This window comes from Armigeres subalbatus, chromosome 3, assembly GCF_024139115.2.
Source record: "Armigeres subalbatus isolate Guangzhou_Male chromosome 3, GZ_Asu_2, whole genome shotgun sequence".
NCBI classification, from domain to species: domain Eukaryota; kingdom Metazoa; phylum Arthropoda; class Insecta; order Diptera; family Culicidae; genus Armigeres; species Armigeres subalbatus.
Genome location: NC_085141.1, coordinates 291764866 through 291791882, shown reverse-complemented (window position 1 = coordinate 291791882; position 27017 = coordinate 291764866). Strand labels below are relative to the sequence as shown.

At 39.3% G+C, this 27017-nt stretch overlaps 2 protein-coding genes across 2 annotated transcripts in view; both read right to left on the bottom strand.

The window, feature by feature from the left end:
- LOC134224830 (matrix metalloproteinase-2) overlaps positions 1-27017 on the bottom strand; it is a 727658-nt gene that overhangs the window by 670024 nt on the left and 30617 nt on the right. The window lies entirely within an intron of this gene.
- On the bottom strand, positions 8418-25117 carry LOC134222553 (uncharacterized). Its single transcript, XM_062701714.1, has 2 exons — positions 24670-25117; positions 8418-8554 (listed from the first exon to the last, which is right to left on the bottom strand). Exons 1-2 carry the CDS (start codon positions 25115-25117, stop codon positions 8418-8420), a joined length of 585 nt encoding a protein of 194 aa, XP_062557698.1.

The following is a 27017-nucleotide window of genomic DNA, read 5'->3' as shown; positions in this document are numbered from 1 at the left end:
AAGAACTTTGTTCCAATTCTGACAGTGTCGTTACTCTTAATTACATTCATTCTTACCAAAACAATGATTTTGACATTCAAGGTACCGAACGAATCCTTTATAAAAAAAATCCGGGTTACTATAATAGTATCATGTTGATTATAAATGATATATAGGATAACAGCGCGATATAGAGGATAACAACAGCTAGCGTTCTAATTTTTATGCATTGTGGTGCCAGGGTTTAGCGTACCCAATTTCATTAGAGAACGGTAAGACGCTGTTCAAGTGGTCTGTTAAAGGTGGCCGAGTGAGGTTCCTTCTGTTTTCTTGAAACTGGTTTATGGTTACCCGCTCTAATCGAATAAGTTGGGGGCCATTTCTGTGGCTTGATTTAACTGGCAGTTATTAGTGGAATGGAAAGTGATTCCGAGACTATGTGCCGACACCATAATAACCAGACAGTTAAAGTTAGACAAAACATAAGATAAAAACCGAACAAATCATTCTTCTCCTGAAAATCCCGTGTCAAAACGTCGGACGGATAAAAATTCGTTTTATTCATATGAGACTGCGTAGCCGTTAATAAATGATCGATGATTAAACCCCACAGTCGTTTCCCAAAAAATTAATAGGAATAAGTATTTTTTTAGCGTGTTTTGGTCATACCTTTTGATCCCACGGACCGATCTGGCCAATTTTCAATAGCAAATAATGGGACAAGATTCCCCGTCGAATGGAACCATGCACACACATATACACACACATACACGCAAACATACATACACACATACAGACATCACCTCAGCTCGTCGAGCTGAGTATATAACACTATGGGCCTCCGGGCCTCCTATCAAAAATTTGTTTTTGGAGTGATCATGTACCCTTTCGGCACAACTTTGTTGTACGAGAAAGGCAAAAAGTAGGAGGATGTATTCGTGACACGACCGCCAATTGGACAAAGAATTACGTAAATAGTAAAATATTCAATTTTGAAATATTGAAAATGTTTATTAACGCTGATGGGATCGTTACTGATACCATCGTTGCGAATAAACTGCAGTCATCAGGCGGTTATGCCTTGCACTTTGCAATTCTTCTTGAAACAGTATCTATAGCAGAGCTTCCCAAAAGTTTGGATATGCAACCCACCTAACAATATTCTATATGTCTCATGACCCACCAAGTTGGATAAACATTAATTTAATCAGAATATCATCTGTTTCTGCTTTTTTAAGATAAAAATTGTTCACTAACAAGTACAAATACAAAAAATTATGAACATAATAAGGTAATTCACCAAATGTTGAACGACTAATTTCTTAGCCTTTTATAGAACGCACGTGCATTTCTTATGGGCTTTTAACAATAGGCAAGAATTTTAGACGTTCAACATTTGGCGGTTCCCCTACTGTTTATAAAGATCTTATCATTTTTATTTTTATTCATAAAGTTGACCGCTATTTCCGATATTTCCTTGAATAGCGTGAAGATGAATATGTACTTAAAAGAAAATGTGGTTTTAACTTGAAGTCTTGTTTCAGAAAAAAAAGGTTCGGGATTCAAACTATAATTAATTTTTGTTCAACGCGACCCATCAACGAACCGCTCGCGACCTCTTGGGGATCGGTATCCACAATGAGGAACTATGAACTATAGCAGCGCTTCTCAACCTTTTTCTTGAGAGGTAGCCATTCGTGTTGTTTTATTCATAAAAATAAACGAACCACTTGAAAGGAGACTTTTGAGCATCTTGAAATGACGTTTCAGAATCTTGTGGATATTGTAGGCTTTCAAGCCTCTTGAAAGAAGAATTCTGAGCCGCTTGAAAAGAGTTTTCCAAGCCCCTTAAAAAAAGGCTTCCGAGCATCATGATAGGGGTCTTTAGAGCCTCTTGTAAGTGGTCTTTGGGTATTCAGAAATGACGTTGCTGAGCCTTTTGAAAGTTCTTCAGAAAGATCTCCAAATTGTTCTGGAGTTTGAATCGAATGGTCTGCCGAGTCAAATGAGGCTTGCGTGATGTCCCAAGCCACGGTATCAACCCAATCCCTGCACAATGTGAAGATCTCAAAGTATTTTTTTTTCACTTGTGTCTTAAATCAAGACATATGAGATGAGGTAAGATCTCCAAATCGTCCTGGAGTTTGAATCGAATGGTCTGCCGAATCAACCCAGGCTTCCATGATGTCCCAAGCCGCTGTAACAACCAAATAATGACCTACGAGTATTTGTCGTTCACTTACGTCTGAAATCCAGGCATATGAAATATTGTAAGATCTCCAAATTGTTCTGGAGTTAGAATCGAATGATCTACCGAATCAACCAAGTCTTCCATGATGTCCCCAGCCACGGTAACAACCCAATTATGTTCTCCGAGTATTTGTTGTTCGCTCGAATCTCAAATATAGGCATATGAGTTCGGCAGACAATTTGATTCAAACTTCAGGGCAATTTGGAGATCATAGCTCAGATCTCCAAATTGCCCTGAAGTTTGAATCAAATTGTCTGCCGAACCAACCAAGCCTTTCATGACGTCCCAGCCGCGGTAACAAGCCAATTATATTCTCCGAGTATTTATCGTTTCCTCGCGTCTCAAATATAGGCATATAAGTTGTTCTAAGATCTCTAAATTCTCCTGGAGTTTGAATCAAGTAGTCTGCCGAATCAACCAAGGCTTCTCCGAGTATTTTTCCGTTCGCTCGCGTTTCAAATGTAGGCATAAAAGTTGTTCTAAGATCTCCAAATTGTCCTGGAGTTTAAATCAAATGGTCTAAGAAATCAACCAAGGCTGGCATGATGTCCACAGCCGCGGTATCAACCCAATTATGGCCTTTGAGTATTTTATTGGGGACGTAGGGCAGTTCGGAGAACCTGGATCATGTCATCTTCATGAAAAAAAATATGTGCATGTGCTTGGATGACATATTTGGGAACCGAGGTGAGCCAGCCTAGGGCTGAAAGCCTCGCTAACAAAGATAAAAAAAATGGGAGCACACCTTAATTGGGGACATAGTTCCAGGCGAGGTTGATTTGGTAGACTATTTGGTTCCTACTCTAGGGTAAATTGGATCACAAGTAAACTATAAATACTACGAGAACACACTTGGGGTAATATCGTTGCTAAGGACATCATGCAAGTCGTTGTTCATTTGGTAAGTAATCTAAATACACTTAGCGAACATAATGGCGTTGAAATCGTGGATGGGGACATATTGGAAGCATTGGTTGATTCTGTAGAACATTTGATTCAATTTCGAGAACAATTGGGAGATGTTACAACAACTTACATGCCAGTACATGCCAGAATTTGAGAAGCAATTCGCAAGCTATCCAAACTCCAGGACAACTTTGAGATCTTACAACACCTCATATGCCTTGATTTGAGACAAGTGAAAGACAAATACTCGGGGAATATAATTGAGTTGATACCGCGACAGAAGACATCATGGAAGCCTTGGTTGATTTGGTAGACCATTTTGTAGTGAAGGGACGTGTAATTGAGAATTGATTTTGTATTGATCAATATTGCAGTATGAAGATACATTAAGCAGCGATCTCGTTTCGTCTCGAAAAATGTACGCTATTCACAATGATGTGTATGAAGATGAATGAAACAAATTATAACGTATGTTAGAGTGGAAGGGAACATACATGGGAGAGATGAGGAAGATTGAATGAGATGAGTGAATCGATGTTTGGTCATTCTGTAAACAAAACTTCCAACAAATGGATGTCCGCGTCTGTGTAGTGTGTTTTTTATTTGGGTCGAGTTTCGGCTGGTGCAAAGTTGAAGCTGATGCCTCCGGATGGATACGACACATTTAATTTAAAGTCCAGAACAATTTGGAGATCTTACAACATCTTACAAGTGGAAGTGGAACGCAGAAAAAGAAATTGGGTTGACACCGCGGCTGGGGAAATCATGGAGACCTTGGTTAATTCGGTAGACCATTTGATTCAAACTCCAGGACAATTTGGAGATCTTGAAATATATCATATACCTGGACTTGAGACGCAAGTGAAAAACAAATACTCGGAGGGCATGATTTTGATGATGCCGCGGCTGAGGACACCATGAAAGCCTTGGTTGATTCGGTAGACCATTTGATTCAAACTCCAGGACAATTTGGAGATCTTACAACACCTCATATGTCTTGTTTTGAGACGCAAGTGAAAGACAAATACTCGGAGAACATAATTGAGTTGATACCACGGCTTAGGACATCATGAATGCTTTGGTTGATTCGATAGACCATTTGATTCAAACTCCAGGACAATTTGGAGATCTTACAACATCTCATATGGCTATATTTGGACGTAAGTGAAAGATTAATTATCAGAAAACAAAATTGGGTTGACACCTGGGGACCTCGTGAAAGCCTTGGTTGATTCGGTAGACCATTTGATTCAAACTCCAAGACAATTTGGAGATCCTAAAACGTCAAATATGCCTGAAATTCAGACGCAAGTGAAAGACAAATAATCGGAGAACATAACTGAGTTGATACAGCCAGGGGGTGGTTTTGGACATAATCCCCCCCCCCCCCCCCTAGAGACAAAATTTTTAGAAGAAAATTTGTTTTTCGAAAAAAAAATGTTCAGAACCCCCACCCCCCAGACCAATTTTCTGGCTACGCCACTGAGTTGATACCGCGACTTGAGACATCATGAAGGCTTTGGTTGATTCGATAGACCATTTTATTCAAACTCTAGGACAATTTTGAAATCTTCCAACATTTCATATGCCTTTATTTGAGACGTAAGTGAAAGATTAATACTCAGAAGACAAAACTGGGTTGACACCGTGGTTGGGGATTGGTTGATTCAGTAGACCATTTGATTCAAACTGCAGGATAATTTGGAGAGCTTATAACATCTCATATGACTGGATTTGGGAAGATCGTACAATACCTTATGTAAGGCGCAAGTGAATGTATTTAAAAGTATCCAACGGCCAATATATTAAGAGAAATACTAGAAATTTTAGCAAAAATTATTTTTACGTCACATTTAGTTTACGTCCCCCCAATAAGTGACGTAAAAAGAGGGTTGAGTGCAGTATAAGATCATACACAGATACTGAAAAAGGTTGTTTTTGGTTTTTATGACAGAATCGGCCGAACGACCGGAACCAAACACCGAGCAACCAAACATTATGGCACCGAAAGCCGGCGGTGAAAAGGCAGCGAAAATGGCGGATGTGACGATGATTGCTACGGGAAACGAAATAACAGAAAATTTCGTCAAGCGGAAGCCACGGAGGAAAGGAATCTACCTGATTCTTTATCCACATGTATAGCTGTATATTCTGTATTATTGCTGCACAAGAGTTGGTCGGTTGGATTCAAAATGAGGAAACTATTTACCCTAGTCAAGTCCTCCCGGGTTTTGGGTGATCAGAAGACCCAAGCTGGTGTCTCGATCTGGTGGTACTGGATCGAGGGAAGTCAAACTTTGGACACCGGCAAATCATGTTCTACTGAGTTTTGTACCTCGTAGATTTCAGAAATGGTCCGGAGGAACCTACCACAGATATTATGTGATAATCGGATTTGACCGGTGCGGAGACGGGAAAAGACTAGTCCTTGAGACTGGACATGTCGTTTCAGGATGCCGTTGACCCTTTCACCTTCCATAGCTTCGTGATCTTGGAAGCTGTCTGTTGGCTCTCCATATCCTGGCTGACGATCTTTATGTTCAGACTTTGGCGTCAGAAGGAACCGATGTCGGCCTTGGTGACCGATCCCAGCCAAAATGTTCGCAGTTACGTTCCCAGAGCTGTGGTTTCCGCTATTGCATTGTTTAAAAAAGGCTATCCTTTAGGTATACACCTTTAGGTTGTTCCATATACATCTAAGTCGATCCCTTCTCACGAAGGGGAATCATGAGTGTAGCAGTATTCATGATTCTTAAACTCGGTGTTTAGCAGCTCGGTGACCGATCTTCGTAGAGCTGTTGTCCCCTCCTTTTAAACGCTTCGCATTGGAGCGGTTTTTGTTGACTATGAAGGAGTGCTAGCTCCTTGATCCCATCGTGTGTAGAATCCGTTCCCCTTGACTAAGGAGAGGGATTCGACAGTCGACGGTTGTGGCGGAAGCGTATGTGCGACATGTGCTTCGGAGAGAAGCAGCCCAGACGTTATACGGCAGAACTGGTGAAAGATTGGGAAGAGGATGCCGAAAAGCTACCAAGGTTAATCCTCGATCTGCAACCGGCTTTGACCGCTTTGAATGAGACATGAGCTGTAGACCTTTATCGATAGAGACTCCGAGAAGCTTGTGGAGTTTTATGGGCTGTCCATTACATTTGATCTTCTTCTTCTTATTGGCATTACATCCCCACACTGGGACAGAACCGCCTCGCAGCTTAGTGTTCATTAAGCACTTCCACAGTTATTAACTGCGAGGTTTCTAAGCCTAGTTACCATTTTTGCATTCGTATATCATGAGGCTAACACGATGATACTTTTATGCCCAGAGAAGTCGAGACAATTTCCAATCCGAAAATTTCCTAGACCGGCACCGGGAATCGAACCCAGCCACCCTCAGCATGGTCTTGCTTTGTAGCCGTGCGTCTTACCGCACGGCTAAGGAGGGCCCCTTAGCTGGGGCCAAAAAAAATCTATGCTGGGGCAAAAAAAACGGAGCAGTCGTTGCACACATAATTGCGGATACTTTTTCCAGCCGACATGATGAAACCACCCGACAAGGTCCACCTCCCAACCTCTGTTTGGGTTTGGATATGCATTCGCCCTGGAGTGTCTTCGACAACCATAAGCAAGATATCGTCCACCTTGACGAAGATGTAATTGTTCTTGGGGAGGCTATTTAGTCACCCCCGGTCTTGGAGGAAAAATGTCCGATGAAGACCCGGAAAGACTGACTGGAAAGGAAGATGTGAACAAAAGTTGGGATGGTACCAGTAAAATCACAGTCCACCAGCTGAACAAGATCCACTTGTTTCCCTTGGTCTAGCGCGCTTTGGAGTACGTCGCCCAATCCGGCGAAGAACGAACTGGCCCCATACCATACCTCGGATGGAAGGCGTATTGGCGAAAAACCACACGAATTTCTTCCGAAATTACGCAAGCTATTTTTCTGGTGGAAGGGTCGTTTAGTTAAAAGTAATTCAACCAAAAACAATTTGGCCTATTGTCATATGACCGGATAACATGTTAGGTTGAAATTCATTTACCCGAGTTGATTTTCTTGCTCGTGAGGACTATTTGGCCGAATACTTCGATCGCACAAAGATCAAAGATGTCATTAAGCCGAACAAGTCATTTGGCCGGAAAAAAGATTTTGCGGAGACCATAATAAATTAGCTTTTGACCAGCTCATGAGCTGTCCGAAAAATTGTAGTACTACGAAGTATCCAATCATCTATGCATCAAAGATATTCGTATGCCAGTGGATATCCCCAACAAATAAAATGAATCCAAAGCTAAACAATCAGATGATAACTAACTATGATAATTTTACTTTCAATTTATAATAACTGTGGAAGTGGTTAATGAACACTAAGCTGCGAGGCGGCTTTGTCCCAGTGTGGGGATGTAATTCCAATGAGAAGAAGAAGAAAAAACGAAGAAGAAGAACCATAGCAAAATTCAAAACTAATGTAATGCACACCACCATGTACCGCTGCAGGTTTTCTACCTTAAATTGATAATTACCATTATCTGTTTATCAATATCATTCTCAATACAGTCAACGCTCCCTAACTAGATTTTCTGAAATTTGATGTAAAATTCGGGCCACGCTTCGCTAATCAGTTTCTTCATACTGTTGTGTACTTTTACCTCCATTCCCTAACTCAGTTCGATTTCGAGTAAGGGAGTGTTCACTGTAATTACAATGAATGAAAATATTAACAATATTAACGACTCTATCACACTAATCCACCGGGGGGAAAGGACGACAGAGGTGGATCAGAACCCTGCTACGTAAAACAAAGGGAGCTCAGCCCCCAATTGCCTCCGCGCAGTGTATATAAATTTAATTAAACAAATTTTCAATTATTTATCGCAATTCGGTGTTTGTTGTAGTGTTTTCCCGTCATAACTCACACCTCGGCGCGATTACCTTCCGGCCAATCAACGTTATCATTGTATCCGATTAAACCCATAATAATCGCCGGGATATCGCACATACACACAGACAGGTGCAACAGTCAAACAGGACGAGTCGAGTGATTGGTTGGCGTATGCAGGACGGCGGAAACGGTCCAAAAATACGTGTTACGATGTTGTTCCGCGAACGAATGTGGCAAATTTAGAACACACCTCGTCGGTTGACCCGACAAATTGGCTCTTTTGTTCGGCCTCGATGAGACATGCATTTGACACTTGACCCCGGGCTTAATCACATTTGAGGTTAGGCACACTGTTTTGCGCCAATCCGCACGTGCCCATTCGCGCGCGCGTGCCAAACGTCATCTTACCCACGCTCGATTCGACACAAAGTGGTTGTTTGATGCATTAATGCGGTTGGGGCTTGCAATAATTGATGTGGGTTTTCCGCATCCAAATTCGATCCGGGGGGAAACTGATAGGTGATGGGACGGAATGGGTTCACTGTAAGCGCGAAATGCGGTTGCAATCGATTCGATACTTTAGAAACTTAGTTTGCAATCATATGAGTGACAATTTTAACCAACAATTTAAGCAGGAAGAAGGGCATATCTACGTAAAGTTCCCTTCTTCGTATTGTCTCCTTGCCAAACATCGATATGAGGTGGCCAAACGAAATAGAGATATTGATGAAACGAAATTTAATTCCAAGAGCTTGAATAATTTATACACCACAGGCGAACGTTGACTCGAGGGGACCAACAAAATAAACAATTTTCAATTAGTAATTGAATCAACAAGAAAACCAAAAAAGGAGCCTTATGAGCACATCTCCTGCCGGCAAAAAAAAATAATTAGAAATAAAAACCCCAAAACGTTTACTTTCGCATTGTCAGCACCGCAAGGCAACGAGCATGACGACACGTGACAATAGGAACGAAAAAAGAAAAGTAAATCGGAAAGCAATGACATCGGAGAACCCTCATCGTCATCGTCTCCGCCGTCTTCGAAGTGCGGAAAACTTGCAATGAAAGATGAGAAAAGTTTCACCTGCCACGGAAAAGTTCCGCATCGGCGAGAGAATGACTGGTCCTTGCGCTGCCTGCCTGCGTGCGTCCCACGACCGACGCGGATGATGGTCGTCGAGCTGGCGAGAAGTTAAAGTTGTCGGAATAAGTTTCGCCTGACATCGATGCAGTACCTACTCTCGGCATAACTCGGCAATATGACCCCCCTATGTATGCATGTGCATGTGCTCTCAACTGGATCGAACGATGCTGCAGCTATCGGTTGTTTATGTCTTCGCGTGAGAATGAACTGTGACGGGAGCTGTGCTGGTTGAAATTTCTTGGCACAGTGAAGTACCGGTCGAAGAATGTCCAATAACATATTCATGGTGTTCTGCTGGTTTTTGTCTACCTGGGATAGTTGGAATGCTTCCTTTTGTCGTTCGAAGCTTTGGCCAAGACCCGGGAAGTTATATAACTTCCAAAGTATTTTTTATGTAATTTCTATTTGGACTTCTCTTCTCTTTTTTCTGAGATAACAAATAGTCAAATGAAAGTTAAGTCAGAATTGTTGGTCTTTAGTCTTATGTACGTTTGATGATGAAAATATATTTGTATGCCAGACAGCGAACTAGCCTTGCATACTATTTTAACAATGATGAAAATGGGCATTAAGGACAAGCCTACCAGATTCTAAATTAAGTTCCACTCGCTTTTTCAAAAAAAGCCAGTTGCGCATTGCTTCCGTATTAAGTGACGTGTCCTTGAACACGCGAGTGCATTTTGTTTTGGATTCCAGGATCTTTCCCGCCAAAAAACCAAGTTAATGCAGAAAACAATCAGGTCCGTGTTATCGAGCCACATTACTCAAACAAAAAAGTTGAACTACGTTATGAAGAATTAGACAGTCTTATCCACCAAACTGGGTATTTAATTTATTAAGCGACGCAGCGCAAATAATACACTATTTAAACATTCACCATGGCAAATTGTGTTAATGTATGTAGTCATGGAACTGCTATACATACATCTTTGAATATTGTACAATGCGCGTAGTTAAAATAACAACAAGCTCTACATGGAGTTTGGCGTTCCACAACAGATGTTGCCACTACAACTTTCAGGTTTCTGCCGACAACCTTACCGATACCAAAAGGAATCAAAAGAGTTCTATGTGATTTTTGTGATTTTGTTTGTTCCTATCCTAGAGGGAAGGCATTTGCCACAGAAATTCAGCTTCAATATTTTATTGCCCCAAATAAATTATTTGACTTAAAACCCTATGAAATGGTTTAACTAACTACTGAAATGTTTCTAATGTAATAATGAAGCACAGTAATGTTTACTGCTAAGTTTGTTTGGCAAGTTACATTAATAATTAACGTATTTTTTGTACGATATAAACATGGTTCGTAGTCTGCACAAATTCAGTCGTGTTGTGTTTTCAACTAAACTCTACAACATAATGATATGGAAATGCTAATATCATCTTCCAAACTTGGGCGTACATGTTCATGATAGAATTAGAGGCCACACTGATATTGATAGTTCCGTTCATACGGGAGCTTGGCATGAAGGAATGTTTTTATAGAAGTCGATTTGAAATATTGCCTCCGCAATATTTCAAATCGACTTCTATAAAAACATTCCTTCATGCCAAGCTCCCGTATCCTAAGGGAACTATCAATTCTATACTTTCGCCTCTAATATATCATGAACATGTACGTCCAAGTTTGGAAGATGATATTAGCATTTCCATATCATTGTAAATCGTTTAACTTCACGTAGAAGTAACACACACGAAATCATTAATTTAGTCTACAACATTGTTATTTTAGCTGTAAAGCTGCTCTCAGTGTAGAAAAGGAGGACAGATAAACAAACTTTACAAAAACATGGCTGATATGTATTCATTTGGTCGAAGGACAAAACGTCGAAGGTCAAAAGGTCGAAAGGAGGTCGAATGGTTAAAAGGACGAAGGGACAAGAGGTCAAAACAAAAAATCTGAGTCAAAAGTCGAATGACAAAAGGTTGAAAGAACTAAAGATAGAACTAACCGTTGTAGGAAAAAGGTCAAAAGATCGAAGGGACAAAAGGTCTAAGAACAAAAGGTCGAATGGCTAAAAGATCGAAGGGACAAAAGGCCACAACAAACAATCTGAGTCAAAAGGTCGAACAGACAAATGGTCGAAACAAAAAATCTGAGTCAAAAGGTCGAAAGGGCGAAACGTCGAAAGAACAAAAGATAGAACTAACCGTTGTAGGACATTATGTTGAAAATCAAAAGGTCGAAGGTCAAAATATCGAAGGGTTTAAAAGTGAGATGGGACAAGACTACAAGAGGTCGAAATTATAAAAAAAAATGAGGCAAAATGTCAAGTATTAATCAACCACTCTTTTGAACATTTTTATTTATTTGTGTTTCATCTAATAATATTTCATTGTTGAAATTTTCCTTCTTTTAATCATAGGCTTTTCTTCCGAATTTCGCACATTTTTTTTCTTCTGAATTTCGCACAATCAGGTTAAACACGTAATTCGTGTTTAACCTGATTTTCAATGTTTGATTTTTCCTTCTTTTAGTCGGGCAAGTGTCGATTGACCGAAACTCATTCGGCCGAAAACCATTTCGCCGAATGCCACTAGGGTGAACAAACCATTATGCCGAAACCCGTCTGAGTCGAATAGCTCATTTGGCCGAATAGAACATTTAGCCGAATAGGACATTTGACCGAATAGGACATTTAGCCAAACATAACATTTGGCCGAATAGGACATTTGGCAGATTAGGACATTTGGCCGAATAAGACATTTGGCCGAATAGAACGTTTGGCCGAATAGGATAGGACATTTGGCCGAATAGGTTATTTTGCCAAACAGATCATTTGACTGAATAGGTCATTTGACCGAACATGTCATTTGGCCGAGCAGGACATTTGGCCGAATAGGTCATTTGAAAAGTGAGAAATGAGGTGTGAAAAGTGAGACGTCTCACTTCTCACTACTTCTTTTTTCCCACTTCTAACTGTGAGAAGTGAGTAGTGCGATGTGAGAAATGAGACGTCTCAATACACAATCATAATTTTTCACTTCTCACTGTAAAAAGTGTGAAGTGAGTCTAAGTGAGTAGTGAGACGTCTCACTTTGTACTTCGCACTACTCACTTATCACATTAAGAAGTGAGAAGTGAAACGTCTTACTTCTCACTCTTCACTTCTCACTTCACACTTTTTACAGTGAGCAGTGAGAAATAAGAAGTGAGTTATGAGACATCTCACTTCTCATTCCTCATTTCTCTTTCCTCACTGAAAAAATAAGCAGCGCAAAGTGAGTAGTGAGACAGCTCACTACTCACTTCTTTACTTTTCCCTTTTTTACAATGAGAAGTGAGAAATGAGGAGTGAAAAGTGAGACGTCCCACTTCTCACTCCTCATGTGCTATTCGGCCAAATAACCTTCCATGCCATTTGTTTGAATTATGTTGACTGTTAGCAATGTACTTTTCGGTAGTTATTTGGCGTTTCAGTCTATAGTTGTTTTTCATTCACAATATAGACTAAAACGCCAAGTAACCACATGCTATTTGTATGAAACGAAAAAATATTGTAAATTTTTACACCCGTTTTTCTTAAAACTAATTTTTGGTCACTTACACCATTTTGCATTTGACCCTCTTATTTATTTGTGTTTCACCCAAATATATTTTATTGTTGATTTTGTCCTTATGGCTTTCTTTCGAGTTTCACATATTTATATTAATTTGTGTTTCACCTGATAATATTTCATCGTTGATTTTTTCCTTCTTTTAATCATAAGGCTGTTCTTTCGAGTTTCGCATATTTATATTTATTAGAATTTCACCTGATAATATTTCATTCTAGAATTTTCACTTTTTTCAAACATAGGGTATTCTTCAGCGGTATATTGTCAAATAAACATTTTCAAAAAAGTATTGCTAGGCATTGTTTATTTAAATTTGTTTCAAAAAGTGTTGATGTCGATCAATATTATAAAGTAAAATACTTGTTCAAATCTGGTCGTAAAATAATTCTAAAGCACAAAAACAAAATTCTAAAAGGTGAAATTGATGAAATCGCGATTTGAAATTTTTTGCCTGAAATGTATTCAGATCGGTTTTAGAAAGCAAAATAGTGATTTTGAGCGATAACAGAAATTTTGGTATTAGAGGGTTAAGTAAACTCTTAAGTGCTAGTAATACACCCCGTGCGTATAATGGACCCCCTGAACAAAAAACAAAAGTTAACGCTGGAAGCAACGATTTCCTGCAAATTTCCATTGGATAAAGTTGCTTCACATATCAGGGTAGTTGTTCCATGCAATTGTTTTGGCTTGGGATACTAAAATTAGGGAGTGAGTGCTAGTAATGGACCCCTTAAGGCCGGAAATTTACTTCAATCGCTTCGCTAGAGTCAGACCTCCCCTTCTGTGCTAGTAATGGACCCTCTAGCGCGTTCACATTAATAAATTAATTAAATATAACTAAATGTCAGTCTCCCATTGCAAAACAATTGTATGCAAGTACTATCCTGATAAGTGAAGCAACTTTATCCAATGGAAGTTTGCAGGAAATTGTAGATTCAAGTGTAAACTCTCGGTTTTTGTTCAGGGGGTCCATTATATGCACGGGGTCCATTACTAGCACTCACTCCCTATATTAACTAATTTGTGAAAGTAAATACGTTAGAGGGTCCATTACTAGCACACAAGGGGGGTCCATAATAGGCAACAGGAACATGTGGAAAATGGAACATGAAAATCAAATGGAGGGAACCATAATACGTATGTAAACAAACTCTATGTTGCGTATTATGGTCCCGAGGTGGCCATAATAGGCAATCTGGCAACATTATTTTAAAATACTTATTTTAGTAGAAAAGAAAGAATGTTTTAGCATGTTTTATGTACGAAACGCATTGCTGATAACTGTCACTTGTCATCTGGTGCTACAGAATGGCAATATGTCATGAGTCTGACTCTAGCGAAGCGATTGAAGTAAATTTCCGTCTTTAAGGGGTCCATTACTAGCACTCACTCCCTAAGGCATAACTCGTAAGAACAGTCATTGCAAGATGAATTGAACAGCACTAGGTGTTCCAATCTACGGAATTCACGATTCAGCCATCTTGGATTTTCGTATGGGAGAGCCAGCGAGTTTGTTTACGTTTTACGTTTACGTTCAAACATTAGTTTATTATTATTTAGTTTTTCTTCGACTGCAATCTTTATTATCATATTTGTACGTCAATCTTGTAAATATAACATAAACCTAAATCTAAATACGCGATGTATTTCTGTTTGTATCTTCAATCTAACCCCCACTGCCGACGGTGGTATAATGGAAGAATGTTGTCTGTAATAAAGTCAGCTTTAGCCCGGGAGTTAGATTGTGTTAGCTGTACTGCAGCTCCGGTAACTCATTTCAGACTGTCCGGTAATTCACGTCCAGTCCGAGGTCACTTACACTTGCAATAAGCCCGTTTATGTTTAAAATCAACCGGATAATGAATCCATAAAGAAACTTCCAGATTTCAGAATCCAGCGCGCATTTAGTTTTGGAATCATATAAAACACATATTGGAACAATCTCACCAAATTGATCCAATACTGGATAAATGAACTGAGGAACGGAGATCTAGTGTCCACGAATAATTCACTTCACTCTTCCAGAGCTATTCTGAACATTTCATTATTGATCTTGATTTCTGATTCACACAGCCACACATACTTCACCAAAGACATCCCCGTATACAAACTACAAAAATTATTTCGAGCACTAAATTAAGAAATAATATGTACAATTTATTGAAGATCACCAAACGCTTAAGTTCAGTAACTTCAGATTACTTAAATAAATTTTCTTCTAGTACCGCCATCGGGGGTGACAATGGGTCTGGGGTGAAAATGGGCCATCGGTCACCCCGGCACTCTGGAGGTCGGATAGCAAAATCGTTCAAATTGTATCTTATATGTTAGCCTTCTTGCCCTCAGATATATTCAATCTAATCTACAAGCATTCTATGTAGTTGAAACAGTGACCCATTCTCACCCCCATTTGACCGACGACGGTACGTATGCAAAATATAAATATCAGCCAAATTTATTTCTTGCGGGAACGAGCAAAAACGTGACAGGAAATTCAAAAGCAACCATCCGCGCACATTGCTTGCTGTGATCTGTCCAACTAAATGTAAATGCGTCACAAACAATCAGTCAAATAACATCCAAATTAGCTGGAAATTTGAAGGAAAATTAAAATAGTAAATGTCATCGATTAAAAATAAGGGAGCGAAGAAGTCAAAATTTTAATCACTTCAGTGCACAGGTAATGAATCCAGAGAGAAACGTTGCTTGCAAGCAGTTACGATAAAAATACGCTGTGATATATTTTCTAAAAAAAAAACAATTACAAGAGGTACCGGTGCTGATAATGCATTTTGTCTTGTTTCACACCGCTTAGCTCCATTGGAATTACTGACACTAGTGCTTTAGCTCAGTCGGTAGTGAAATTCAAATATGTAGTTCGTCAGAGTCATAGAGAAACATCCAGCTTAAAGTCCAATACGCAACAGATAATGAAAATCAGCTTATAATACAAATTAAGGTGATTATACAATGAATCCCGTGGTGAATTCAGAATTCATCACAAGGTTTTTCTATTCCCATTTCCGAAGCCCAAATCGTGCAGAAATTTAAGACGATTGTTCAACATAAATAAGTAAATGATTCTACCATTGTACCAGCACTATGTGCGTAATGGTTCTCTCAACTCGTGCTCTTGAAAAATTACTGTTAAAGCACGTGGTTTCTAAAATGACCCATTTGTGGTTTTGTTGTATAATTTTTTTTTTTTTTTTAACTTTATTAAGGTGTTTTTTTAATCTACAGACTAGGTTCAACACCGGAAACGTTGTATAATTACCACAAGCTTTGACAAGCTTCTGAATTATCAAAACCATTCTTGAAACCGTTTTTAGAAGAAAGTAGCAAAAGAGACCATTTGAAACTACATCAACGATGATTTAAATTAAGAAAGTAGTTTTGAGTTGTAGCATATTTTTACGAATGTCATGTAAATTTAAGAACGGACGTCAAATTAAATCCTTTTATTGCATTCAATACCACTTTGATTTACAACAAATCAAACGCAGAGAGGGTGAATATTCGTAGAAAACGAAAAGCTTTGAAAGAATAATTATAATACGTTAATATGTAGGGGAACTGCTCCTGGATTTCATCTCATGGCTCCGATATTCATCCCATCAAAAAAAGCAATGAAAAGGTATTTGATTTATTTATTATTTTTGTGATTTTTTCAGCAGTGAGCACACATGGTGACAAACAGAAGTGACATAATTGGTGCCGTATTTGTTTGTCTTTGTCTTTGTCTGACTATATGACTGTACTATATGTACAGTGAGATGGAGATCGGAACAGTTCCCCTACTTAGTGGAAATCACAAATGAAACTTCGAGAAAAACCTGCTTTCTATTCCCGAATAATTTACTTCAGGAATTTTTGGACTAAGGACGACAAAATCAATTGAATTTCGTGTATTTGTGATACTATTGTGCCTCATCTCACTACCTTAAAAGTGAACTTGTGAATGGAGTTGGTTGATTAATTGAAAACAAAATCTACATTGTTTAGTCACAAGTAGGGGGTTTTGTCGCAGAAGGCAGGATAGGCACATTTGTACATTGCTGCATTACTTTTTGAGACTAAGCTTGTCGGAAAAATTACATCAGAACTGTTAATTTTGTGACTAAATGGTCGGGGTTCTGCCAAACCGCACCAAGCGACTTTTCGACCGACTTGTGATATTTTTTTTTGTTGATGCTTTATGCGATTTGACAGAATCCCAGCCAAATATTCTCGGAAATTTCCCAATCAACCACTTAGGGTTAGATCAAGGATGTTAACGATCATTCAGTAATTTGCGTTCGATCATTTAGTAGTTTGTCAATAACACATTCCAGAAGCTGAATTTCAAAATATGTTGTATGGTGGACTTCTAGTGCGAAGGTTTTTCTACAACTCTGCCAAATGGTTCGTTGTTTGAATTTCACTAGTAACGGAGTTATAGCTATAGTTTCAGTAACTTAGACTAAATGATAACAAAATTCCAATCATTTAGTTTAAGTTACTGCAACTAGCGCTCTAACTCCGTTATTAGTTGAATTCTAATAACGAACCATTAAGCAAAGTTATAGAAAAACCTTCGCACTAGAAGTCCACCATACAACATAGTTTGAAATTCAGCTTCTGGAATGTGTTATTGACAAACTACTAAATGATCGAACGCAAATTACTGAATGATCGTTAACATCCTTGGGTTAGATTTCTGAGGTCGTGAATGCGGCTTCCAGAGTAAAATCAAATCAGACAGAAATGGTTGCAGCAACTTGATTGTGACTAAATTTCGTCACATGACCGTTGCCGTAATCTATTTGAAACATGTGTGCTGCTAGCACAGATAAACAGACGTAACACTCATTTTTTATTCATAGCTTACAATATTTTTCTCGCGACTCTGCCGCTAGAGGCGCCCAATATCGATCACTTTGACATTTTCCCGAAATGAACGTATATAATCATTATGTCCATCTCCATCGCAGTGTGCATAGCACATAGAAACAGGTAAATATCAATAAACAACCCAAACAACACCAGTTGTTTCTTAGTAAGTAACACCAACTGTGGTGTGACTTACTAAAGGTCTGAGTTAAGCACAACGCGTCGTATTTGGAACTCCTTTGTGACACAAAAAGCGCAAGAGGTGGAGCCTATTTGCAACATCTTGCTGCTACAATGAAAATAAAAACACAAAAACAAACCGGGAATCGAACCATGGATCTTGAGATTTGTAACCTTTTACTATAACCATCACATCACATTCTGCTACAAGTGCACTACATAAACAACAAAGTCAATTGTCACTTCATTGTACCTTATACGGAGCATGCAGGGGACTGTCAAAAATAAAATACTGCTCAGCTGAGGTCAAAGTGTTTTGCAACATATCAGAAACATTGTCGTAACAGCAATTAATCAAAGAGTTATTAATACTGCAACTTATCTGTTTTGTTTCTGATTTGAAACACATTGAATTCCAAATCACCCTGGAAGTCAGATGCGTGGCATCTGTGGCCTAAACGTGACTCAATGTATTGCCAGTGTCTTCAATGCAATTTATTAGGAACAAACAGCTATTTGAAAGATGTTGCGCGCGCTGCTTGGGAAAGAACTTGAACCATCAAGTTGGTTCTAGTTGTACCTCGTGTAATATTTTGTAACGAATTGTCATGTTTAATTATTAATGTCTCATATATGCTATATTATTTCCCACTTTTATTCACACCAAGCAAATTCGGTTGCATGCTTACCGGAGGGCAGCGCCCGATTCGTGGACTGTAACATGGAATAGTTGAAACTGTGTGGACACTCAATTACATGGATCGCAATCATTACAGAACTTCGTGGTCAATACAAACCCGATCGCCCACTCGCAATCCAATCTAAACGCCCTGACTGCGTCCAATAGGCTCGAGTGTTCAATTTGCATTTTGCCCATTCAAAAAATAAAATCGGTCAACGCAAAATAAAAGCTACTTGTGTTCTTTTAAATCTTACTTCACACATCCTTAGCGAGCTGTTTCGTCCGAATTTTCATATGGGACTGTTCTTGTGGGTATTTCTACAGTTCATCTCTGAATAAGGAAACTAATGACATGAATGTTTGATATTATTTGTAACAACTTTAAATGTAATATCATAACTGGACTTCGTGGCTATGCGCTTAGTGTCGACTAGCATTCATTCGCATTGTGCTGCGGAGTGTTAGTTCGATTCTTACTTCAGTTGCAAAGCTTTTCGTAGGAGCTCTCGATAGTGCCAAACCAATGGATGTTGCATCCTTGTTTCATGTGTGGTCTGCTGTGGTGCTCTTTGGAAGCAAAAACGTGCAAGGCCTATATGATTATCTACCATATTCAGATGACTATGGTGGTTCCAAAGTTATGGCTTTAATCATCCGAGTTTCTGCTCACATATATAAGCAATATAACATTTGGCTAAATGATGAACTTCTAGGAAAAATAAATAGAAATAAAAATAGTCTAACTGAAAAACAAACTTTAGCTCCAGATCGTCACCATAGATGCATCGCCGACTATGTGGATGTTGGTGCATGAACATGAGTGATCATGTAAGGCATGATCAAATTGGGAATTCATCGTTGATTCGAGTAGATTGCTCAACAGATGGCGTTAGTGTGTCGAGAAATGATGAATGACGAGATTTTTTGTAGCGATTTTCATTAAGAGTTACGTCTGTTTGTCTGTTCTGCTAGGGTCTCGAGTGAAAAAAGCACACATTTGTTTTACATTCCAACATACTTTCTCTTTTCGGTCATCTTTAGAAATTTCTTTCGGGAAGTATCTAATAACAACTTTACTAATCGATTCGTCTTTAAATTCGCAGTGTTTATATTTACAAAAGCTAGTAAATTTGACGGGGAAAGTTAAATTGCCAAAACATATTATTAGGTAGGATCGCAAGGAAAACCAATGCAATGTGATAAATCAAAAATTTACTTAGAGCATGACATCATCAAAATGAACTCAAAATCGAGCAATATTGATTTAAATTTGTATAAAAAGTCGGATGCAGTTATCATCATATTATACCTATATCATTGGTTGTTTAAATATCTGATTCTGTTACAGTTGTGATATAGTCTTACTTTGCTTTTCTGTTCGGGAAAGTTTTTTTAATCGGACGGAACTCTTATAATGCAAGATTCGAATAACTACAGTGAGAACTTTCAAGCATTTATGAAGAACTAATGATATAATTTTCTTTGATAGTCGGAATAAAATCATTGAAGATAAAATATTAATATAATAATTAATATTAATAAAATATTTTCAAAACATATCGAGATAGAGAGATATCGAAATAGAGAGGGTATCGAAATGTTTTTCTTCTCATTGGCATTACATCCCACACTGGGACATTACCGCCTTGCAGCTTAATGTTCATTCAGCACTTCCACAGTTATTAACGGCGAGGTTTCTAAGCCAAGTTACCATTTTTGCATTCGTATATTTATGAAGCTAACACGAAACACGATGATGCTAATATGCCCAGGAATGTCGAGAAAATTTCCAACCCGAACATTTCCTAGACCTAACATCAAGATGTAGAAAGTCGATTATAGAAGATTATTCGGAACTCTCAAAACGGAATACTCAAGGCCGAAGAATTCCAGAAAAAATGATGACACAATGTTCAATCTCTGTGTTCAAACTTTTATTTTCCAATGAAAGCGTTCATTTGCTCTTGCAATCTATTGCGAAGGTCAGCTCGGATACTTTTCCGCCCATGTCATTGGGAGGAATTATCTGCTATTGCCATTTTTATTAGTTCAAGTGAATCAATTAGTTGGCAGGCTCAAGCGTTGCTCGCTGACGGGACCGTGGATTTATTCCAAACCTTTAAACAAGTTACAAATTTGACTAATAGTGCATAGAGGTTTAAGCTTATGGACTCATACGAATAACATTTAGGGCAGTAGGAAATTGGAAGTATGCCAGATCCGGCGCAACTCTCTAACAATTTCAGATTTCCGCACCCACAATTCATGCACATTTTTAATTTTTTCGTTAGTCCTAAATGCTGGAAACCTCAAACTGGAACGGCTCGAAAACCACTGGAACTGTGCATTTACTCGTCTATAACATCATGAATAACTCATTCAATTGGTGCGTAGATAAAATGCAAATATGATAGAGTAGTGGCGTGCCACTACCGACTGAAACAACGAGGACCAATTTGTTGTGATCCACAAACGCCCGGCGCTCTCGGGGGGCCAATATTGAGTTTTATCATCAGCGGAATACATATTTATTTCGGAGTGGATTTGCCAGAGGATGGCACAGTAACGATGGTTTATGATCTTTTATGTCCCTATCTGGTCGAATAAAACCGCACGCATGTGATGATGCGGAAGTTAACAATGTACCCACTACTGGGAGGATTTATTATGAACATTTTTTTCAGAGGTGTCCACTTATACTGGAATTGAACTTAATTCACTGTCATTCGTAAAACAGGTTAAAAATAAACCATGATTGGAGCGTGTTCTTTAACAGGTCTGAAAGACTCACTCACTCATAATTTTTGTGAAGCTGAGAATAAAAAATCATATCTGTCTAGTGCGCTATCCTTATTTTGTCGAATTATCGAATAGATTTCTTCATAATTCAATCTAATATCAACATAAATCCGTTCTCGATGAAACGGCATTGAGAAATTACTTCCCACATAGCCCAACGGGGGGCTGCCTCTCCCGAATTCGGTTTCCCATAACTGGGCAGAAAGATAAAGTGAGAAAAAATCAATGCAAAAACGACAATTTACATTTGTATCGAATAAATTTTCGCCTCCATAGATCCAGCGAGGACCCCCAACAGTACCATTAATCTTCCCGGGGTTCCGACTCTGGGAGAAACGCCTCCGACAAGCTCGTTTGTGAATTGTCGTTTTTTTTTTCATCCTGTTCTGCTGCTACCAAAAGCTTTTGAAACATTTGGTTGTGTTTATTTTTTCCTCCGGCTGGCTGGCTTTGTCCAAAGCACGCGAGTCTTTCCCCAATCACGTCCGTTATCCCTTCGATAAATATTCTGAATCGGTTCTTTCTCTCCTCGAGATGGACGGGGAGGAACTCGCGAAATGCTCTACTCGACCTTTTTCGATGATTGTTTTGAAATACTCATTTGACTATAAACGACTTAAATCACACATATTATTTACAACGCAGCTATGTCGTTGTTGTTAAAGTTTGAAGCAAATGAAAATTCACCCATTAAAAACTTACTAGCGAAAAAAATATTATTTATTTATTATCAGACTAAGGCCGGAGTTATTAAAAAATTAATTGAGTGTAATTTAGAAAACAATCTTCTACCGCTGGCGCATTTCGGGTTCCTCTCCCCCTCATTGGTAAGCGCTTTCGACGCGAACCGCGGGCTCACGTCAAGACGGGTACAAACCATTTTTCAAACTACGCACTTTATCAACATTATCAACCGAGCAGCCGGGTTAAAAACCTTTAAGTGGAAATGTATTCACATTAAGTTTCCCTTCCCGATGGAAAGGGCCCATCACGGACGGTAGGAATTTGCGTTATTTTCCGATGGATCCTCCGGTACCCGAAGGCCGAGCCCCAGCCTCAGACTGACTGATTACGCTTATCGTGGTCCCGAAAATTCACGTCCGTAAAAGAAAAGGTTCATCGTCTTCGGCTCGGCGTAGGCGTGCGCTGGGCCGTGTCTCTTGGGGGAATCTTGAATGATTGCCACGCAAGAACACTACTGTCGGTGAAGAAGCGGTGCGGTGATTGAATGGATCGGATCGGACCTCGATGATAGTGGGAAAGGCGGACAGATCCAGAGGAAATTCATCCCGCCCCGTGAAAGAAGAGGTTAGTTAGCTGAAGTGGGTTCGCTAATGATTTGTGGTGGCTCTAGGAGGAAGTTGATCGATGAGATAAGGGAGTGTGTACGTGAGTGAAGCTGGCGGAGATAATCAATCTGTTGAAGATTGCAAATTTTTCGGGTTCTTTGTGTACGATGAATATTATGCTACAGGTTGATTGTGTAAAACTACAGAGACTAAATTTTTCTTTGTTGAGGTGTAGAGTCACTGAATAGAACTTTTGTGATATACCCCTATTCACTATTCGCATCTTGAAGGCTGAACAGCATTTGTCAAGTAATCAACCTGAAACAGGCTTTTTTCCAAGCCGGCAAGATTGAGTTTATAATATCCTTTACCATTCCAAAATATGAGCTCAAAATTTCTCTAGGTTGTGTGTGGTATTAGACAGGCCTATAAACATGGACAAGTCTAACATACCTCTGTTCCACAGTCACTTGACAGATCATAGCATCCATTGTTCAAGATACACATTCGAAGTCAGTCAACCCTACTTTCCTCACGAGGTGAGTCGCGAGTGTAAGCAATGCAAGCATGATGGGTGCGATATTGAGGTGCACATTTTGGTGATCCTGCTAGGAGTATGTACCAACTTTACTCGTGAAAGCACGCATCATGTTGTTTACGAGTGTGTGAATAGAACGCATTTTTACGGAGAGCCGAGAAAGAATTGAAACAGCGGAAGTTTTCTGGCATTGGTAAGTTTTTTCGCTGGGATCCAGCAAAGTTTATCTTTTCAGTGCTGTAGAGTCAGCAGTGCGTCCAACAAAATTAAAAATGCTAATAAATCAGCAATTTATTATCCTAATTGTTTGTTGTTTCAAGGATTGTAAAGTAAACATCATTTGGAATTGCTGATTTTCGGTGCAGTATTTTCAGTAAAGGGGACTTTTTTTTGTATTTTTTTGGCGTCATCCCAAGATGTGTAAAACCAAAATGGATTGATGTAGAAAAGTTATCTTAATTGTCGTTCTGGTAGGATTGTAATTTTTGGTTGTAAGTTAGGTCGAGAGTTTCATAAAGAATAAGAGCTTTTGGATATTTTTAATTTTGATCTACAGTCGACACCAAGATGAATACACAGCTAGGTGTTTCAACCTGCCCAATTTATGGACGAGAAGAAGGCGGGGGTGAAAAATTCATTTTCGGTGCAAAACATAAACAAACCGGCTGGCTCTCCCATACTAAAATCCAAGATGGCTGAATCGTGAATTTGGCAGATTGGAACACCTAGTGGTGTATTCATCTTGGTCGACTCTCTTCATCTCGATGTTCTCGGTCCCTTCAATCTACATACATTTGGGCATTCTACATCTCGATAACCTCCTTATACATAAAACGCGACGCGAGACTGGACACAACACTTATGGTTCTTACAAACGAAAAAAGGATTTTTTTAAAAAATACCTTTTTGTCGACCCATTTTGCTGCCAATCTACAGGACGTGGTCCAACTGGTTACAAAGAGGAACGATTACATTTTTGTACTTGGCACAGTACACGTCGAAAAGAGATAGCTTCACATTATTTTTTGTTTCGTCAAGTGGAAGAGGGAAGATGATATTGGGGCTTCATCTTCATTCATTAGCGGCTGTTCGGCAGTGGCGATGTATAGAGATTCCCAAGCGTTTAATTGGGAATACTTCCTTACGCACTTTTTTAACTTTGCCTGTTCCCAATCTATAGTGTGGTCAAGTTCGACAGTGTGCGCTGCCACACTCGAGTCGTGGAAACGGCCATTCTCCGCTGCGTTTCTATGCTCCCTTAGGCGGACCTTGAATTTCCGGCGCGTTTGGCCAATGTACACTGCAGGGCAATTTTTACAGGGAATTTCATAAATGCCTGACATATCTTCTTTCGAGATTTTATCTTTCAAAGCACATAAACAATCTTTTAGGGTATTCCCACTTTTATAGACTGTTTGAAATCCATGTTCCTTGAGGATATGCTGAACGGCGTTTGTTACCTTCGGGTAGAAAGGTAGACTTATCCTTCGAACTTCCTCCTTCTCCGGTTGCAGTGTAGTGGCGTTTTGACGGTGTTTTTTCCTTTCATGTTTTCTTTGAATTTTTCGAATAAAGTTTTCATCATAACCGTTCAATTTCGCTGCTTCATGGATCTTCATTTTTTCCGCTTCGAACTCCATCTCCTCCATTGGAATATTGAATAGTCGGTGCGCCATCGAATGAAAGGCAGCTTGCTTTTGGGCACCAAAATGGTTGGATTCTGATATTATGTATCGATCGGTGGACGTTGGTTTACGATAGATACCAAACTTCAGCGTATTGTCCTCTTTTCTGGTGATCAGAAGATCCAAGAAAGGGAGGGTGCTGTTCTGTTCCTTCTCAACCGTAAACTTGATTGTTTCATGTTTGGAGTTCAGCAGATCAAGTGTTTGTGGGAGGTAGCGCTCTTTAATTATCGCAAAGACGTCGTCCACGTAACGCCTCCAGATTCGAGGGGAGAGTTTTTCTTTTGTCAGATCTACTTCAAAATCACTCAAGAACACATCCGCCAAAAGTGGTGATAGTTTGCTGCCCATGCTGAGACCAAACGTTTGTTTGTAAAACTTACCCCTGAATATGAAGAAATTTTGCTTCATACATACTTCTGCCACAGTTAGGTAAGCGGCGATGTGATTGGGGGGTGCTCGTTTTCTCTCTAGGTGTCTGCGCAAGCTTATAATAGCTTCAGCCACGGGTACATTTGGAAACAGCGCAGTTTCCACAACAATAAATATATCAATAAACATATCAACAAAAAGGAATGACTTTTGTTTTGTTGTCGTTTTTCATAGCAACGAGCTTTTTTTGATCTAGTACCCATTTAAATCTTCCTTCCATTCCTCGATCTCTCCCTATCTCGAAGGTCCCTTCAATATGAATCGAGATGTGGAGAGCAGCTCCTATAAAAACAGGCCTGCCTAACCATTTCATGCCACGGACCAATTTTTAGAATGACCACTTGGTGGTTGGTCAGAAAATATTTGATACGGGGGAAAGACGGCTTTGGCAGGTTTTGTTCTATTATTGGCAGGGGGTTTTTGTCGACCAAACTTTATGAAATTTGGCCACAATATTCTTTGATATGCAAAGAATGTTTAGGCCAAATTTGAGCATAATCAGTCATAAAAAACCCCCCTGACAATAATAGAACAAAACCTGCCAAAGCCGTCATTCCCCCCATATTCTTTATTTATTTTCAAAATAATTGATTTTTTTCAGAATGGCATTTAGCTTTACAGAATGGCTGAAATGGTAAAAAAATAAACACTATTTAATTGCTTTTGAACAATCTTTTTTGTGCTTATTTTCTTTTCCTTTTTACGGAGGCTTCTTTCCAATACTCGACGCATATTGATTTCACAATCGGTGATCGAATTTCGCAAGCAGATAAGGCCTTTACAAATATTTTATTAAATTTATGTCCTACTGGTCTTCGAATGGACAAGGGGGAAGAATGTTTTGAAAATTCTCAAAAGTTTTCTGGCTGATTAGCAATCGAGTAACAAATAATCAAATTGCGTTAATTTTCAAGTGTCACAACGCCCGTATTCATTCCCGTATTCATATTGTTGGGCCTCAAGTTTTCAAAAAAGAGTTCAAGTTTGTTCATACGGGTCTTAACAGCTTTCCTCAGGTCTACACCTGAGTTAGTTGTTTCCTTCATTGGTATCAAAGCTGCTGATTCCTATATTTCTGCCTTGTTTTTTACATTCAGTATTTTCATTAATTATGAGCAGGTAGAATCAGAAGCAGGTCGCTTTTTCACGTAACGTAGTTTTCAAGTCTTCTGTGAGAACTCTAACTCTTCACCGTGATTTACGACAAACTAAAGGTTTCCTCAAACACACGCGACGCGACAATTGCGACGCTTGGCGACTGCGATTCTGTCGCCGTTGATATGGAAACGTTAATGAAATATTGCCTACAGTGACCCAACAATAGAATTGCGGCGACTAGCTGTCGCGGCGATGAAATCGCTTGGGTCTGAGGGAGTCTTAATACTACTGAAGAAGGCCTTTTCTTTAGAGGCGCTGGGTGCCATAGCGTGAGGTTGGCCAGGTTAGTTCCCGCTAAGGGCGCCAGTCTTTAGGCGGCGCCGACATTAAAAAAAACCATGCTATGAAAAATGGAACGGTCGATAACAAATCCAATGTCTAAAAGTCTGTTGTAGAGATATTTTGGGTAGCAGTCAACAAACAAAGATTTTTTTCTGATTATCCACATCAACACGTCATATAAGTTTTGACCACTATCATCCTTGACCTCTCATAAAAGAATAATCATTCTCCCAATGGTGCCTCCGATCATCGTCCAACCTATTGGTGTTGTATTTTATTGACCCAAATAGGTGCAAAAATGCCGCCAAACCACCGACAGACCCACACCATAGTTAGAATTTTCTCAATCCAAATAGGTCGATTTCGGCCACCAATCAAC

What these genes read in the sequence shown, in the direction of transcription:
- LOC134222553 (XM_062701714.1), bottom strand. Translation starts at nt 25,117, where the DNA reads ATGGGCAGCAAACTATCACCACTTTTGGCGGATGTGTTCTTGAGTGAT. An exon ending in TGAAGCAGCGAAATTGAACG is followed by an intron (nt 8,555 to 24,669) that starts GTTATGATGAAA and finishes TCGCGCTTACAG; the next exon opens with TGAACCCATTCCGTCCCATC.